We start from the raw sequence: 19,703 nt of genomic DNA on the forward strand, positions 1-19,703 counted from the left end.
ACTCATCCGTATTGACTGTTGTTGAAGGACTGAATGAGTCTGTATCCTCTATAAGTGACAATGATGACCATGAATGTATTCTCGACCCGCAAGAAGACATAGTGGCCTGCTCATCAAGCAAGTCTTCTTTGGACATTGATGACAACTCAGGGGAATTTCAGTGACTGTGAAGACAATGCTATCATCTCATCCAGTCCTGCAAAGAGGCGACGCTTTACTGCACATCTCAGAGAACCAACAGATGTTTTAAAGATGGCCTGCTGTGGGGATAAGTGTATGACTACTCTCTCTTCTCTAAATGACATTGTTAATTCAGAACAGTTCTTTAAGACATCACTCAATGAAATTCAGCAAGGCCAGTATATCCTCAAACAAATCCGACAGCATTCATACACACATTATGGGAAAACAAAATCAAAACTTATTTGAATTTGGTAATCTGTGGAAGATCTGTGTGTGAAATAGCTTGGTGTAATGTATTTGACACATCTTATCAAAGATTTACAAAGTATAAAAATCTAGTGAAAAGTGGTGTCACCAATGTTGAGCATGGCAACAAAGGAAAAACAAAGATGAGGGAGAAAACATCAAGATCAATTGCATGGATGAGGTTCCACTTCGAACGAATCGGGGATTACATGCCGCACAAGAATATTGTACACCTTCCTACATTTCACATTAAGGTTGATTTGTGGTCACGTATGAAGACTCAGTTGGCAGAGAGATCGACTGTTCTTCTCACACATATCATATGGCTACTTCTGTGATATATGGAGGAAGCACTTGCCAGAATTTCGTACTGGTGTGGTAAGCATTCATTCTGACAGTATTATAATAACCCTTTTCCTGCCAGACTGTATCACTTCCCCATCAGCCAAGTCAGTAAAAAGCGGTTTTTAGCCAAAACATAGTTTCACCCACGTGGCTTGGCCTGTCACAGCTCTTTAGTAAAAAATAATCAAGTTTTACAGTATTTATGTTTTCAACAGCCTTCAAATGTATAGAATTATGTTAAAATATACCATGGAATATGTTGTGTTTCACTAATTATAGCCATCTTGACCTGATGGTATTATTCCTAAAAGGAATGACTGAAAGAATTATTAATGAAATCACACAATTCTTCATTATTATATCAAATTTTATTTATTACAGTCATGTTTTAGGCAGTTACCAGTGCAGTCAACATTTGTAAAAAATGACGCCCCAACTGTTACTGTAAATGTCAAACTATCATACTACTAATATTTTTCATTCTCGTTGGGTGTGGGCGATGTAAGTTTGCAAATACTGGTAGCAATCCGTGCCTCGCTGTCTTGTAGACTTTTCTTGCATTGAGATGACAACCATAATATATTTCCTAATGAGTCCTAATATTAAGCTAGATCAGCTGTAACTTTTTCCTTAATTTTTAGCTCCCATACCAGAGTGAGCAATAGGGGTTAGTCAGCTGTAGTATCTGTCTGTTTGAATGTATACTATGTATGTTCATTCATGCAAACACTTGAGAACTGCTGCATGTATCAACATGCAATTTGGTGTGTTGACAATATGCATATGCATGCAAGCCGTAGATGGGATTTTGTACATATGAAGTTGCTACAACTGGTCACATTGCTTCTCTCAGTTGGATCTTCACTCCTATCATTCTCTGAATTTTTTTTTTCAGAAAGTATGTCCTCTGTATAATACTGTACATGTATTAGAAGTACATGTATTTCAACAAATGATAGCAGAGTGTCATTGAGAGTGTTTTCAGTATTTTGTTCTGTGTATTAACTATGTTTGGTTTTAATGCCTGAAATAAGATGGAATACCATGTGTTTGATTTGCGTACAAAGCCTGTAATACCCAGTGTGATTGCATTTGACTCGTAATTGTTAAAAAATGATTAAGTCTGGAGTAGAATTCATAATTTTGTCAACGTGGATGATCATAACACTCATATAGGCTATGTTGATAAACACAATACTGGGTATTTTAGCATCTATAGAGACTAACGTAAGGATAAGATACTCATTTCGATGTATTTTCATGTACACAGAACCTAAGAACTGATAAAAATAGCCACAAATTACATCTAAATGTCCCTTTAATGTACCTTCCCAGAGCATCTCATCACTTCCAATTGCATGTTTCACTACAGACAATCCCTTAAATTATGAAATGTCAGAGAAATTAATATTATTGCAAAAAAGGGGTCTGAAAATATACGGGGAGGAGGGGAGGGACACTTGTGGTATCATGAAATGCTGCTGATTACAAGAGTGTAAATTTTATCTTTGTTGTTGCAGACCTCAGACTTTGCTGAATGTGGTGATTGTGCACAGATACGTAATGCTATCTCAACAGCAGCCACTGACTCTGAACGCCAAAACGTCCTCAAAGTTCGAGAAATTCATGAGAAGAGAGTTGAGTAAGTTACAGTTCCTTCATTTAATTTAGTGTCCTATGAATAGCCCATAACTGTAAGTCTTAAAGTTTAAAAATGTGTTGAAATTTTGATTGTTACTTTTTTATTGCCTTTCATCATAGCTAAGGCCATACATTCATAGATATCAGCACTTGTAGAGTTTCCTTTACATATACTCTTATGAAATGCAGTAAGCACAAGTCATGTAAGAGTTTGCTTAAGTTTTGGATACTGTTCACTTAAGTTATAATGTTTTAACCTGCAAATACACTAATCATAATAACTATGATTCCTGTGAATATAATTATGTGCTATGAGTAAAATTTAGGGACAGGTGGCTGGGACTTCAATTTCTGGTCTGTGTTGGCTAAGTAGTCTTATATCGTATTAAGGACTCTTACCCTGTAGTGTTAATTCTATACACTGGGATGTTTCGATGTATGATTTTGAATACCTTATTTCTGTCCTTGTGTTGACTACACATCAGAGCTTCAGTTAACGGAAAATTCTGCATATCTCATACATAATTACTCTGAAGTACGCAAAGAAAATTGATTTTTGCGTAATCTGATATGCATGGAAGAAAACACAGACTCTGTAACAAAGACATGAGCACACATGGTTTCCCTCAAATGCGTAATTTATCCATGACTATTAAAGTAAAATGTTTGCTGACAAAAAGCGTTCATGATTTTGCAATATTATGTCCTAATCCTGTTAATTATGTAGCGGCAATGGTTTCCTTGAAGGCTGTACCACTAAAAATGTAACATGATCAATAGACATTGCCGTTACTTAAAGCCGCACTTTTCAATCCCTGGTTCTCGCATTAGTGGAGTTCTCCTCCAGTCAAACACTTGGCCAGTACGATGTTTGATTTCTATTACATTAATTACACAAACTGATTTCAATCTTTTGTCACCTTTTGCTAATCTTGCATGTAGAGCTTATATAACCGTTTGATTGACGGTCGGTTCAAATTGCCAACGGTCATTTATTCCTCAGCACCACAATCGAATTTCCGTAAAAACGTCTTCCAGCCACGTTAGAATTGGAATATAACCACAGAGTTCGATCAGCAGCCGCTTCGTGCTGACCGCTTGGCAGTCTGTCAGCGTTTTTGCGGTTGGAAAAAAATAAAAAGTGGCATTTTCTGGAGCTTGTGCCCTCATGTTGCCTGTTTGGTGTCCACTTACACAGTAAACGCCGCCATAGGTTGGCGCCCTTTTAAAGGGAGGCTCCGCCTTTAATTCCGCCGCGCCTGATGCATACTTGTAAACCCTGTGTTGAATTTCAGCTAATGTTATGCCGACTTTGAAATAATAGATTTATGGCGGTCTAGCATAGTAGACTACACACTTCTTTACAATGAGTTTCGTGAAGTCTTCCCAAATATTGCAAAGTTGGCATATAATTGGCCATAATTGCAGCCGTGACCCCTGAGTCTCATCTGTCCGATGTGGACGTGGGTTCAGTACCCAAACAGCGTTAAAACATAGAAACACAGTTATCTCAGTGAAGATGTTATAAACGATCTGATGGTAATAACCATGAAAGGCCGAAAACTTAGTGAATCTGACTTCAGAGTAGCGATGATTGAGTTGAGTTGGCAAATTAAGACATCAATGGAAGTGGAAATGATTAGTAAGAAATGAATACTGTCCACTTAGAACAGAACAGAACAGAACATAATTAAAGATTGTGAAAGTTGTCAAAGAAAAGCATTGTCAATGTTGATGTATATCGAACAGTGATGCATTGGATTTTGAACTAGTTTTCAATATGCTGTATACAGCTACTTTATTACATGCAGTTGTACACGTTTTTTGATACATTTTACGGCTTTCGCAGGTTTGAAAATCCTAATGGAAGCTCTGACACGTATGGTTGTCCTTAATGAAAATGAACTAACATGTACGTGATAAGTAGTGTACTGTACAAGTGTCCTTATACATGGAAGGCATGTTAGAGTCTTCATTGAGCAATCTCCAATGGTAATCGGCATGAGTCATATAATGGTATCCCTGGTATGGCCATCATGAAAATTTGAAATTTTCAGCAGTGGCAATGATGATAACCTGCACATTGAATGTTCTCTGCAGTGCACAGTTTTCCAGGATGTCCCTATCCAGTCATAGCTATGTCGCGTGTGTCATGAACAGCTAACTTAGTAACTTATCAATACATACATTGAAAATATTTCATATCTGTATAACTTTGTTTCAGTGTGTACATCTGTAAAATATACTCACTCAGAATTATCTTGACATAATGCAATTTCAGAACAGAGAGGACAGTTTATCATGATGCAAGAGAAAAGGCAGTTCGACAGCCAGATGATTTACTTGTAATGATTATTGATGGGATGGACCAGAAAAAGACGTATTTCCCAAGGTTAATCCGAGAGAGAAGAAGGACACAGAAAACCTAGGAAAGATCCCAATGCACGCAACAGGTACATGTACATTTTCCTTGTCATGTAAGCAAGTTTAGTCCTCTGTGTTACGTATTTGGTTGTCAGATCTTGTTTGTGTGTTTCCGTATGGAAGCTTGTTTCTCATACAGTATGTATGGGGTTTTTTTGGAAATTTATTAGAATGAATATTTAAGCACAAAAAGACATATAAAATGAGCTTAGACAATTTTCAGTATTAAAATCAAAATTTTGTTAAGAACTGGCTAGAATGCTGATGTGGTTTTATAGTCAATATATTTTGATCCATTTAGGTATTCTTGTTCAGTAATGGTCCATGACATTAACATTAGGTGGCAGTTTGGTTTTTTTTCACTAAATTGACTGTGGTTAGGAAACAAGCATTTTCAATAAGTGGATACTAAAAAGTATTCACCTGAATTATTTTGCAGGAAGTTTGATTCATACCAATGTCCCTGAAGGCAAACTGGCAATTATGCGACTGGACATCCACAACTTTCCACATGATTCAAATATGACTATTAATAATATCATGTGGAATTTGATTGATAACAAAGAAAGGCTTTCAAAGAAGCTTCATGTTCAATTAGATAACTGCTACAGAGAAAACAAAAATCGGTATCTCCTGTCCTTTGCGTCTCTGCTGGTGGAGTATGACATGTTTGAAGAGGTAAGAATACACGGGATGTAGAGAAATTTACATACACACATATACTCTCTCTCTCTCTCTCTCTCTCTCAATCTCTCTCTCTCTCTCCCTCTCACACACACACTCATGCAGTTAGACATGGCCAAAAGGTTGTAATTATGTACATGTACCATGTTGAGTCAAGTGATAAATGTTGTAAGCAGACAGTAGTTGTTTCAGTGAAAGCAGGTAAGATACCATGCCAAAGGAATTGTTAAAAGTACCGTAGAGTAAATTTTTGTTTGTGATATATGTTACAAGAGTACAGACAGCTGGTATATGAAAATAAATTAAAGGCTGGACAATAGTTGGTGCAAGATGTGCATTTCTGTTATATGTAGCATGAATCTGTATTATTCTTCAATTTTTAGGTGATGATAAACTTCCTGCCAGTGGGTCACACTCATGAGGGTGAGTTCTTTATTAAAGTTCCACTGTAATTTTTGTCTATTTTTCCATTATATTTGACATGTTTTGTCTGACAAATGTAGTTTTAAGGTCCGAAACCTTGAAGCACAATGAAATACTCAGCACTTAGCTCATCAACACAGCCTATATGTGTACAACTACATTGTTACTGTTGAAAATTCAAGTCCAGACTACAATTCAGTTTGTGAACAACAATTATTATTATACATATATAGAATATGCAAACAAGGTGCTTTATCTTGCCACAAGGGAGTAGGACAAGAAAATTAGCGACACACAGAACCAAAAACTGAAAAATTTACCCAAAATTACAGCTATAGTATCCCTTTAATTTCATTGTCATGAATGCACATCACAAATAGTTTTTGATGTGCCTAAAAGTACCCGATGTCTCTCAGGTATTGTTAGACTTGTTAGTATTCACAATATACATTTTTCATGTGATGAACATAGATCACTGAACCAAAAATGCTAATTGGATGATTCACATGTCAGGAGCTTTACAATTGAAAGCTGTAATGAAACATCTATCGTTTCAGTCTTTCAAACTTAAAGCTCCTGGAGCTTTATCCTTTTCTGTATTTTTGATATGATACTTCGAAGTAAAGAGCATATCCTCAGATATGCGATCACAGTAGTTTTTTGAAACAATGGTGATGAATGTACAACTCAGATTGTATCAAATAAGTATGTCGCACTTGCAAATAACTTTGTCTGCACATTGACACTTCCAGCGAAGTTCACAAAATCAAGATGGCACACCTCTGCCCCTATTTCAAAAAATGAGTTGACAATGTAAACAACCTTGTGTGACTGCTTCACGTCAGCTCATGTACTTTATCTTTGTTCTTTGTCACACGAATGCAGTTCACAATGGCAGCAAATTTCAAATATTGCATAAGCATCTGGTTTTAATCAATGCATTCATTGCCAATGCTTGCAAAAGTAACATTTTTAAAGTCTTCATGGGAATCCAAAATATATCTAAAAATATTGAAGGATGTTTGTTAACAAATAAAGAATGATACAGGTCTTGGGGTTTTAATATTTGCATTTGTATCAAAGTATACCATGTACTCTTGCTTAATTCATTTATTCTGAAACCGTCTTTTTAAAGCAGAAAGAGAATGTTAACTGTTCAAATTAGGTAAATACTAGCAAATGCCAACTCAGAATGCAAGATTCCTACAATTATCTGTATTTTTTATTCAAACGACCCAGACGTATAATTTATTTATTTTGCAGATGTTGACCAAATGTTCAGTCGAGTGTCTACAGCACTGAGAAAGGCAAATTCCTTCACTCTGCCAGGTATGAAAACTAAGTATCTTTGATTTTGATTGTTGCATTTTCTATATCTGTATAGATTGAGAGGAAGAGTTGAAAAAGTGCAAACGATATGTAAATTTGCTTGGAAAGGGGAGCAACTAAATGCAGATTAATGGGAGAATCTACAGTATTACTAATGTTACTTGAGCAGGGCCATGGACCCTCTGATATTTTACCTGGTATTAATCAGCATGTTTGTGAATAGTTTTTTCTTGAAATATTGGATGTGGTAATGTGACTTGTGTTTGCTACATATAATAACATGAAATGTGATGTCTCGGATTTCTTCATTTCAGAATTGATGCATAATATTCATGAGAGTTATACACCATCAATTAAGGTGGAAGAAGTGAAGTACCTCTTTAATGTTAAAGAATGGCTGGAACCATATATGGCAGGTAGATTTGGTGGGCATTCAAAACCACACAATTTCAGATTTCGGAAAGTCAATGGACGAGCGAGGATGCACTACAGACTATGGTCAACCGATGCCTGGCAACCAACATATGATGAAGACAATGAAGATACACAAGGGCTTGTGTGTCTTGAAGTAAGTAATACTAATGCACTACAGATTAAATCCCTTGGCAATTTGTGCAGGCATATCTAACATGGTTTCTTTTTGTTAATACCGTATATTAAAGGCCCCTGCATAGAGAAAATTTTATCGTGTACGTACTGAACCCAATATTGGATGGCACTTTTTGCACAAGTCGGTCCTTTTATTTCATTACATGTATAATTCAGCTGTGTGTAAGTCACCTCTAATCATGGCCAGGGGAAACATAAAAATGTACTGAATTCACCAGATCAGACAGTATGCACCTGGGTAAGTGCATGGTGGTCCAGCAGCCTTTCTTAAAACACAGACAGTAGTCCCTCTCTACTGTCCATGATTAAAGTAGTGCTTACAATTTTTAAATCACTTGTGACAACTTTTATATCCACACATTATAAAATTTAAAGTAGCATTTCCAACTATCGAACCGACACTGGACAACTCTCATGCACATTCCAATTTCAAACCAAGATTTGTGTAGGCGATAGGAGATACAGTAACAATTTTATAATTTTGTCGACATAGATGTTTGACAGCCATACACAATATTTTCAAGGAAACTAAGGGAAGAAGTTGCATCTGTGTTGGCAAAAGAAAGGGTATTGATTAATTAAATGTTCATGACAAAGGAAACTTGCATGTCTGACAGGTGGTCAGCTGCTGATAACTTTACCTTGACAAGTGTACAATTTTTTGCACCTTCGAATATCAACTACTTATTTAATTTACTCTTGAATTTAAACATAATAATTTTGGAAAATGTTTTTAAAATGACAAAGCCGGTCATTTTACATCAATTTGTTTGATGCCAGACACTATATTGTTTGACATGTTGAAAGATAATGAATGGGTGACCATGCATATATATGACTCCGGTTTTCGACAAATGAAACCATCCTCATTTCGTGCATTTGTGTCTTAATCAGATCCTCAAATTTAATGCAAAGTTTCAAATTGTTAAGAAACTGAAAAATTGGAGAAGCCTTTGGCAAACAATGTCGGAGTGCACAAATCAAGGGGAACTGTGGGTAGCCTCACTGACTTTGCAAGATGCATGTACAGCTGCTGATGTGGCGAACTTTTGTGTGCCATATATATGGCATCATTATGGCCCTCATAATGGGTATGTCTAAAACACCACTGTTTACAACAGAAAGTCACGTGTTGAATTGAGAACAAGTATGTTCAACCTTGTGTTGATGCTCATGTACTAGTTATCTTATAGCTCACATATTATGCTGCATCATTGCTGGTGTTGACTTGCAATGTTAGCAATAATGTGGAATTGTCTCACCAGCCTCTACTACAAACATAGTTACAATATACTGTTGCATATTAGTAATTTAGTCAAAGATTCACAGATGCCATTCATATATTCTGTGATCATATTAAGTGACACCATTGTTTTGAGCAAAAGAGTTGAAATTTGTAAAGTATGCAATGATCTAATTTTGCAATAATAAATCATTTTCATAGACTGTGCCAGATGTTAATGATGTGCCCAGCATGGTGGAACCATCTCTTCTAAAACTGGATCTCCAGAGGATAAGAAATGACATTCCAAACAAGTACGCTGACTATATGCCACAATCAGCCATGGATTATCTGCAAAATTTCGTAAATGATATCGAGCAATATGAACAGGTGAGTTTTAGTTATCGTTATATATTGGTGGTATTTATAATATTTTATGCTTGTCTTTGACCCTCAGTTAGATTGCAATTGAAATATTTCTCCTTTGAATGATACAGAGAAAAAATCATGAAGAGAAGGAACTCGTAAATCAACACTTTGACTGAATATTAGAGTGAGGTGCAAGTTGAAAATATTTTAAAAATGGATTCGTAACAAGAAAACATGGGTCACAAAAACTTTGTGTAATTTCCAAGATTGATATAAGGGTCAATAAGGGTGCATAATCAATTGCATTTGTTGATTTTCGTTGTCACATAACAGGTAGAAGAAGCTGATGAATGGCCTCTTCAGCAGTTAGTTGAAGTTGCCAGAAGAAGAAGGACTGCAAGAGTTGAAACTGCGGACTTTATCCAGAAAATGTGCAACGAATACAACAAAAGATGGAATCGGTGTGTCCTACAGTAAGTGTCCGCAATGTCTCTGGTTATGAAGTTTACAAACTATTAAAGGTGTTCACTTTCATGATGGATTTTTATCCTTTCTTTTTCCATCAGTAACATGACAGGAGGAGTTACTTGTAAATCAGGAAGTTCTGCATGTCTGTATATGACTATGACTAAAATGCAGAGCTAAAAAATTCCTGTTGGCCCCGCGTCCACAGACTACCAAAAATTGTTCTAGGGCTACCAAAGTACATACATGGTATAATAGCCTTTATGGGCTACTGCTTTTTTTCAGACAAGCAAACATGTCAAATTCGATATTTTTTTCATTACTACACACACACACTGAAAGGAAACCAAAAACACTGTTACTTTGTTAGAACTAAAAGGTCTAACTTTTTACAAAAATGTAGAGAGTGAAACAATGAAGCAACCTTTATTTATCGCAAACTTGAAAATGAAAGTTAACATACAATGGCCAATGAGAATCGATGTACCCTCCGAACAGAGCTGACATAATTTAAAGCTTTGGACCAAAACCTATAATGGATGCCTATGTGTGCATTTAGTGTGCTGGAAGCTCATAACTTCACCTAAAAACATCAGCAACTTCAAAATTTTTCTTTAAAACTATCCTGTTCTTTCAAAGTGGTATGCTCTCCTAATTTTGAAGTGTTCAGTGACATTCAAATGGCCATATATGACTAGGGATTGACCCTGCCTGAAGATTGAGCATGAGAAGATCACAATATGCTAATTACTTCCATATTTTAGTGAAGAACCCCCCCCCCCCTCCCTGCTGTTGATTGTAACTTATCTCAAGGAATCAGCTAGCTTATGACAAACAGTGCTTTGGCAAGTTTTGCTTGCAGGGAGTTTCTTCCAGATTTTTGGTACTTTCAGCCTGTTTTTAGCAGTATTCATAGAAAAGCCTAAATAATTAGGGCAATATTAATGATCAGAAGTGAAATTTATGAGAGTCACAAAGAGAACAGGCCATTGCATTTGTATTGTCTCAGATCACTTCCAGTGGTCATTGGTATTATGATTTATCTTTTGCATTTGATATACCTCGACAGACACAAAACCTCATAAAATAAACCATGAGAAATTTGACCATAGTAATATAATTTTTTATTGTCAAAACTGCAAATATGAGAGTGTCAAAAACCTTAAAAAGAAGAAGTCCCCTGAACATTAATTTTAAAGTGAACACATCTTAATTATTAGGTTAAATTTTAGCAGAAAAAAAACACTAAGCAGAGGACCATGTGGTAGTATTTGTTAAGATGAAAAAAATGCAAACATGGCTGTGGTTGAGTCTGTAACTCCAAGCTACCAAATTTCAAACATGGTGGCCAACTTGTGCTACCAACGAAAAAAAATTCAAGCCTTGAAATTTCAGCATGTTCTGGTGAAGTCTTTGAAAGTAAATTGTGAACTCTCCACAAATAAAGATAACCTGTGTATTTTTTCTATGTGATTAAATGGAGTTGTTTATCTCACTCTAGGTGACTATCGGCAGGCAAGGCAGGCGAGCTGAAACAGCGGAAGTTGTTGATGATTACTCAACCCTGGCTGTAGGGATGTTTGTTGCAGTATTTTGTCCAGAATCGGAAGAAGTACCCCAAATCGGAAAAGTTGTCAGTAGGGATAGTACTTCGTTTACTATTCACTGGTACCAAGGCAAATGGAATACTGCATGGAAACCATGCTACCTCACCAAGGGAAGAGCCAAAGTACCATGGGAAGACAAGCAAGATCTGGCTGCGGCAATCTTGTGGGACTTTGAATTCACCAGCAGGAAAATCTTAAGCAAAAGAACACAAACCATTTTGACAGAGAAGTATGACAGACTCACAATGAACAATTAGTCAGCACCTGTTAAACCTTCTTCTTCATAACCGCTGGTCAGACAGCATTATGATATACAGGTCCCTAGGGATAACCTAACTTGGATTGTTCAAATTGTGATGACATATGCAAATATGTATTTTTAAGGAATTTTTTGTCATTTTTTGTCAAAAATTTATTTCATCGAAACCACTCGTCTGACAACTTTGATATTTGGTATACAGGTTCCTACAGATAAACTAAATCTGCAATTTTGTATTTTTGGTGCAATTTTTGCCATTGCAGGATCTGCTTGTCCCATTGCTAAAGAAGTTCAAATGCATGTTCCTAAAGATGACCTCCAGTACCTAAGTTGGAGACCTTATTTGCTTTTGTTATTCTTGATTTTCCTGGTTTAAATATTTCTTGAATGGACCAATTTAAACCAAATGTGAGCACATAGTGTCCTTGACGGTATTTTTTCAAAGTTGGTACAAGAACATTGACCTATCACGTCATTAAATGCATGTCTATAGGTTTCACAGTCCAATGCAATATAATGGCTGCCTGGTGGCCATTTTGTTACCATTTATGACAACATTGACTTATGTTATACACATGTACATCGATTTGTTTCACAAAATGATCCAATATGGCCACATAGTGGCAATTTTGTTATAGTGTAATTTTTCTGTTATTAATAAAAAATCTGTGGCCATTTACATGCAGACTTGCCTGTGTATTCAATAGTTCAACCATCACCTCCTTGGAACTGGCAAAATAGCAATTTAGGGACCGTACTGAGTATGCTGACCTCAAATAGTAATAGTATCCTTGTAAGGACATGAGGTGCCCAGTCTGAATGGACAAATTGGATAAATCACTGATAATTGTATGAAATTTTCCATGAACACTCATGTAGCCTAATTTCTTCAAGACTGCTGGCAATAAATTCTTTACCCTCAATGCTTCCTGCCCCACAAAATGCCAGTAACAAATTATTTGCCCCATTTGTCCCTTCCTAAGAATGCCGGCAACAAATTCTTTGCCCCATTTTCGCCCCTTCTAAGAATGCCGGCAAAAAATTCTTTGCCCTCATTTATCCCATCCGATAAATGACGGCAACGAATTCTTTGCCCCCATTTTTCTTTTCAAAAGAATGCAGGCAACAAATTCTTTGCCCTCATTTCTTCAACAAATGACGGCAACGAATTCTTTGCCTCCATTTCTCTTTTCAAAAGAATGCAGGCAACAAATTCTTTGCCTCATTTCTCCCCTTCAACAAATGACAGCAACGAATTCTTTGCCTCCATTTCTCTTTTCAAAAGAATGCAGGCAACAAATTCTTTGCCCTCATTTCTCCCTTCAACAAATGACGGCAAAGTATTCTTTGCCTCCATTTCTCTTTTCAAAAGAATGCAGGCAACAAATTCTTTGCCCTCATTTCTCCCCTTCAACAAATGACGGCAACAAATTCTTTGCCCCCATTTCTCTTTTCAAAAGAATGCAGGCAACAAATTCTTTGCCCTCATTTCTCCCCTTCAACAAATGACGGCAACGAATTCTTTCCCCCATTTCTCTTTTCAAAAGAATGCAGGCAACAAATTCTTTGCCCTCATTCTCCCCTCCCAACAAAATTTGCCAAAGTATTTGTTTCTAACCGGATTAGAAGTTTAAAATAGGTCTCACATTGATATGTAAAGAATAATAAAAAGAAAATATCAATTTCAGTGTATGCGTACACTTTGTGGTTTTTTTTAGACAAAATATTTCAATTTCTTTGTTTGAAGACAAATTTTCAAGGATTTTAATTATTCCAGTTTTTTCTGTCAACTAAAAGGTAGTTTTCAGTGACAAGCCAAACATTCAGTAGATTTCATTCTTGGAAAATTTAAAATCACACAGCAGTCATTCACTGCAACTTTTTGAAAAATGCCATTTCTATAGGGAAATATTGGAAAACCAAGTGAGTGTATTTGCAATTAAATTATTTGTTTATTAAATATTTGAAATCTGATCAATTGTACTGATTTATGAAATTTAAATTGGAAAATACTTAATTTTCTCTAACTCTCATTTTTCGAAAAATAAATCTCACGGTGTTAAAAACAAAAAACAAAAAAAAAAACAAAACAATAAAACTCATCATGAGTTACGGCCTTTATAGGACGTAACTCATCATATTTTACTTCCTTTATGCAAAGCTTGATTTCCTTTTTTTGATAAAATATTCATCAATAGCATCCTCATTATAAGATGTTTTTAAATATTTCCTGTGCAAAACAGGCGAAAAGTACGGAGTTTCGCCCTTTGTGTACTGACTTTCTCTTGCAATTAGGGGCGTAACTCAAGTTACGTCCCGATGGCAATATGAGCCATATTGACATTTTTACTCCAAATTTTCACAAAAGATGCATTTCACATTACTAAACAAAATATATCAAAACTGTTTTTTTAATAAAACATGAGTTATGCCGTATTTCACTGTTCCATCGAAATGGCAACTGTATGTTTTCTTTGTATGTAACACGATTGAAACTAATTTGGGATAATTGGATAGTGAAGTAATGTCTGTTTCAGCTGCAAATGTAAACTAATCTGCTTTTCTTTTTAAATTACACACTTGTTTTATGAGTAATTTGTCATATTGCAAAATTCAGCTATAGGGCACATAACACTTTCGAGAAATTTGAAAAATATGAAAATCAAATTATCCAACATTAGTTCCAATCGTGTTGTGACTAAAAGTGACAGGATTGTGCTATGCAGAATTGCAAGCATCATGGTCATCATGGGCATCGTAACCTTTGAACTATGCACTGGTAATGTCAACCTGATGAACAACGACTGCGATAGAGGACATGACCGCTACAACAGGCAGAAGTTTGCGAACTCAAGCAAAACCAAATTCCTTCATCGTCGAAGAAAATATGTCATGCTGCAACACCTGGTACAGTGATAACTGAGTGTGCTGAACATTAATGTCTATACGTATTCATTAAAAAAAAATCACTCGACACACATTGATTGTCCATCTAGTCTATGATAAAAAGATGTCGACTGTCGTGGCGATTCATATGTGTTTCGCTTTTGGGCGATCATGATTAAAGTAGTAGCTTGATCGCCTAGTTTGTGTGATTATCGTGAAAGCCAGAAAGTTTTGACCTGAAACAACTTTAGCCACAACGGCCGCTCAGTTTCGAAACGTTCAGAAACCTTGTCAACCGATTTTAGGGCCGTCACATATCAGAAACATGATGAATTGCTTTGCAAGGTTGACAAGTGATGATATTTCCAACAGTTTTTAGCGTTTGCCCTGACATATACGTCAGAACTCTTGATTCTTGAATGCTTCAAATAAATTACCAATTAGGTAGATTAACAGTTCAGAGTATGTAGCGACGTTGCAGAGAGTTATAATGTTCCTGGCACGTGTATCTTCACTGACGCTCAACGTTGATTCAGTAAGATTATCGTCAGCTATAACAGGGCTAAATTTAAGGTGCTGACTGGAGGAAAACTTCAAGTTACAATAAATTGGAGGGGAGATTGAAGTGATAAAGGACGTTGACAGAATTATAGTCAGTGGGTCACGAACATTCAATATGACACGTACGATTTATATTTTAACATGTGCGGATTGTATTTCGATTGAAACGAAAATGAATTTGACCCTCAAAGTAATGGTTGCTGAAAACACTACAACCGTAAGTTGAGTCAAGGTTTCAGACAATCGAATATGTTTGATGGGCGCCATCAGCGTCAAGGTTGCGCAAATAATACCCATCTTCAGCGAATGGCGACTCTTAAAAACGTTTATGAATCTACAAACTCTTCATTTACAGCGAAAGTGATAAACTTAAAAAGCTTGATTACGTGAAACTATTTATTGTTGCTTCATAACAATAGAAATCACCATCTGAATTTTGAATTCTTTGCACGCCCACTGACCATCAAACATGCTTAGCTATCAAAGCTTAGAATGATTTAGTAAGATAACAATCAACTTGAAACGAAAGGCATTTATAATCATTTCACGCTGACCTTACGTCTGGGGAAGGGGTCTGAGATAACGATGGCGATATCACTGAATGGCAGACCCGTCTGCTGCGGAACATACAAGGGATTGTAGAGATAGAATTCCTCTCTGGGACATATATCTCTTGATTTGGTAGCTTCAACCGTCCGCCCTGACTTTATAACAACTAAGGCAATGATATTGTATTTCCCTTCAAGCCGACATTGATAATGTTTACAAACAGTGCAGTATGTGCAAATTAAAGCTTAATATCGGGAGGTGCAATATTGTTACATTTTCTGACAAAAAGAAACTGACCACCTACCATTACAGCATTGCTGATGGGCAACTATCCAGTGTTCATAGTGTTAAAGATATTGGTATTTTTTTCACTTCACTGATGTGTTTTAATACTAATATTGAAAGTATTGTCAGGGAAGCTTTTATAATGATGGGTTTCCTTAAGCGTACCTCTGCTACCTGTCAAATATTCTACACTGAAGCTTTTGTATGTGAGTCACGTTAGAAGCCATCTGGAATACTGCAGTGTTATATGGTCTTCATGGCTAGTAACACAAATTGATAAAATCGAACGTGGCGTGAAGCGAAAAATATATGAACTTTTTACGTTTGAAATCAAACGTGAAATATACAGTAGCAGATTACAATTCTATGTACGAGGTTTAAGCTTACCCACTCGTTTAAGCTTACCCCACTCTTGAGAAGGAGTAAATTTTAGATGCTACGAGGGGCTTATGTTTAAGCTTACCTAGAACCCTAACAACAGAGTCACAACTTTTATCATGTCACACACATTTCACTGTTATTCATATCAAGAATAATGAGAAGTATCAGAGTTTTATAAACGTTGAATGATACCTTTGAGAAATAGGCAAATTAAGAGGGCGACAATATTCGTTAAACGAAGTCTTTTCTGTGCGTAAAATACATACACCAACAACAGTCGATACTTTATGACAGTAAAGACCAATATCTAGTTCTACTCACATGATCTTCATCAGAAGTGCACGGTACCGCTACAATCGGTGTACCTCATTCTTTCGTATAGCGAAGAGACGTAATGCTAAGAACATATTGACTGAGTAAAGTGTTATGTTTGCTTGGCAAGCGTTCATAAATTTTCACAGTTCACGTGACTCCTCATAATTGACGGCATTTGAATTCGTAATAGTCTCCACAGTACTTTGTCGATCCTAACCTAAGCGTTTGGTGATTATGTTCGTCATATAGAGCAAAATCCTTCATTTTTAGACAACAAAATAGAAATCAAAATTGTGCAATGAATCATGAGGTTATCTACTTCGAAAAATTCGAAAAAGTCCCTTATTTAGCGTTACGAGATCATTTTGCGGCGCTCCCATGAACGAACGCTGTTCACCCTTGACACTCAAAGTACGTATATGACCCCCCCCCCCACGTCGACGCTGACTCCCTCTTGAACTCCAGCCGCGAAGGTTTGAATGAGACTGTTGAGTTCACTTCGCAAAATCCTTGTCACAGCTCATGCTGGCTTGAAAACTGTCAACGGCCCTTTCTCATCGAACTAGCAACACTTAGGATACGCCAACAGAAGACCTTTCTCAAACATACGTGTTGCTCTGGGATTATAACTACGACAACGTTCCAACAAGTTCTAACACTCAGTGATATATACTCTAATACGTCTACACAGAAATACACTTTGTCTCCTCAATCTCTAATTCAAGGACTCCACCACGTCAGTACAAGTGTACTTGCCGTACAAACAACATGTTTCACGTTTGTAAAGTCAAGGGTAATACGAAATCAGTCCAGAATCAGCAGTTAAGAGTAATTATTACAATGACCTGTCTGTATGTTGGTTAATTTTGACAAAAATGCAGAAAATAAGACAATCACAAATTTCTACAGACAATATATATTTTAGAGTTGTTGCATGGTGGCATCATATCCTGAATTTCCACTGAAGGTTAAAGGGCAAGGAACCTATGCAGAAGATGTGTTAGGGAGTCCCCGTTCCCTATGGACTTGATCCAAGTCTGTGGGCATATAAATATCAATACAGAATCAGTTGAAGGAATGATCTACAGCAGACTGCAGCCATGGTGTTAGTGCTATGCTGTTATGTAGACCGTGTGGTTAACGCGTTGGCTAGGCCAGCCAATAACTGCTGCTGAGAAAAGCCGAGCTCCGAGGGAGGGAGTCACAAAAGATGAATTGGTAGGAAATGGACAAGGGTGGTAGGAAACGATATACAACAATTTATAGCACACTAAGAAAGAGAGTATCAAACAAGTTAAAGTCGACCTGGCATGAAAAGGTGATGAAATCGTCAATAAACCTACAATGTCTAAATAGTTTTTTTATCAAATTTGCTTGTATAATATAATCTAATATTAGGGTTTGAGCAAATGGCGAGACTAGAACAGAGACTTTGATGAAAGCATATTCTTTTCTAGTATTTTGAGACTGGATCATACGATCTCACCGCGCAATTAGTTGTTTTTGTTTCATACCAACGTTCCTCTTTTGGGTCAAAGTTGTCAGCCAAGTGTCAGAAAAGTCACAAAAGTCACAAAAGATGAATTGGTAGGAAATGGAGAAGGGTGGTAGGAAACGATTACAACAATTTATAGCACACTAAGAAAGAGAGTATCAAACAAGTTAAAGTCGACCCGGCATGAAAAGGTGATGAAATCGTCAATAAACCTACAATGTCTAAATAGTTTTTTTATCAAATTCGCTTGTATAATATCATCTAATATCAGGGTTTGACCAAATGGCGAGACTGGGACAGAGACTTTGATGAAAGCATATTCTTTTCTAGTATTTTGAGACTGGATCATACGATCTCACCGCGCAATTAGTTGTTTTTGTTTCATACCAACGTTCCTCTTTTGCGTCAAAGTTTTCGGCCAAATTTAACCATGTTAACCTGCCCCAAATGAAGTAAATGTGATATATTATTCACTCTGGATCGGCAGCAACTTCATTATTTTCTTTCCAAACACATGTATGAAGGGATTACGTGTATGTGCATGCACCAGAATGAGCTTATCCATATATGCACACATATGTCTATCCTGAAACCTTTAGTAAAAGATGATCATTATGACAATAGAAACAGGACCGTCACTCAATGGTGAATATGTACACAAATACGAGTGTTTTATCACGACAGAAAATATTGAACAATTCAACACTTTACCATGGTGATACTGTAATCAAAAATATTTTCTTTCACGAATGGGTGCAATCGTAATCAACGCTAGAGCTTTGGTCATACTATGTCTATAGGGAGACCGAGTGATGAATGTTAATCTGCATAACTTATTATGAACAAGTACCTATATCGAAAACATTTTTAGGCAGGTAGGTTGGTTTATTCTGCATTCCAAGGCCTTTGACCTATAATACAACAATAAAAATAAAGGAAGGTACATTCAAAATATGTTATCTGTGTCACAAAGTATAATAAATTAAACAAAGTATATAAATTAACTATTCAAATCATTTAACTCGTTACGTAATTTCATAGCATGAAATATAAAAGCAGCTAAACTTTGTAAGATTTGATCATTTTGTTGGGAAGGTAATTCAATGAACTTTTCTGATGATGGCGATTCAAAATAATATTTTTTTGTAAATTATTCCTCCGCAAATTCTGGAAAAGAGAGCAAACTAACAGGAAATGATATTCGTCTTCTACTTCGTTTGAATCACAGAAAGTGCACAATCGTTGATCTCTTTCAATCCCATGTTGTCTATCACTTTCAATACGTAAGTTATGTGAAGAGCATTGAAACCGTGCAAGCATTTGCATAGGGATTGGAATTTTAATGGATGGGAATTTATATCAAAAACATAAATTTATGTATGATTTTCACCCCAGTTGAAGGTTCATAGTATTCAATAATGCTCC

At 36.3% G+C, this 19,703-nt stretch overlaps 1 protein-coding gene across 1 annotated transcript; it reads left to right on the plus strand.

Annotated features, from left to right (window-relative positions):
• The first annotated feature begins 700 nt into the window (after positions 1-700).
• On the plus strand, positions 701-12,924 carry LOC139126572 (uncharacterized). Its single transcript, XM_070692639.1, has 10 exons — positions 701-807; positions 2,295-2,416; positions 4,697-4,868; positions 5,279-5,517; positions 5,907-5,946; positions 7,210-7,275; positions 7,590-7,843; positions 9,329-9,496; positions 9,809-9,948; positions 11,442-12,924. Exons 3-10 carry the CDS (start codon positions 4,856-4,858, stop codon positions 11,443-11,445), a joined length of 924 nt encoding a protein of 307 aa, XP_070548740.1. The 5' UTR covers positions 701-807; positions 2,295-2,416; positions 4,697-4,855; the 3' UTR covers positions 11,446-12,924.
• The last annotated feature ends 6,779 nt before the right edge of the window (positions 12,925-19,703 follow it).

Source organism: Ptychodera flava, unplaced genomic scaffold, assembly GCF_041260155.1.
Source record: "Ptychodera flava strain L36383 unplaced genomic scaffold, AS_Pfla_20210202 Scaffold_102__1_contigs__length_287319_pilon, whole genome shotgun sequence".
In the NCBI taxonomy this organism is placed as follows: domain Eukaryota; kingdom Metazoa; phylum Hemichordata; class Enteropneusta; family Ptychoderidae; genus Ptychodera; species Ptychodera flava.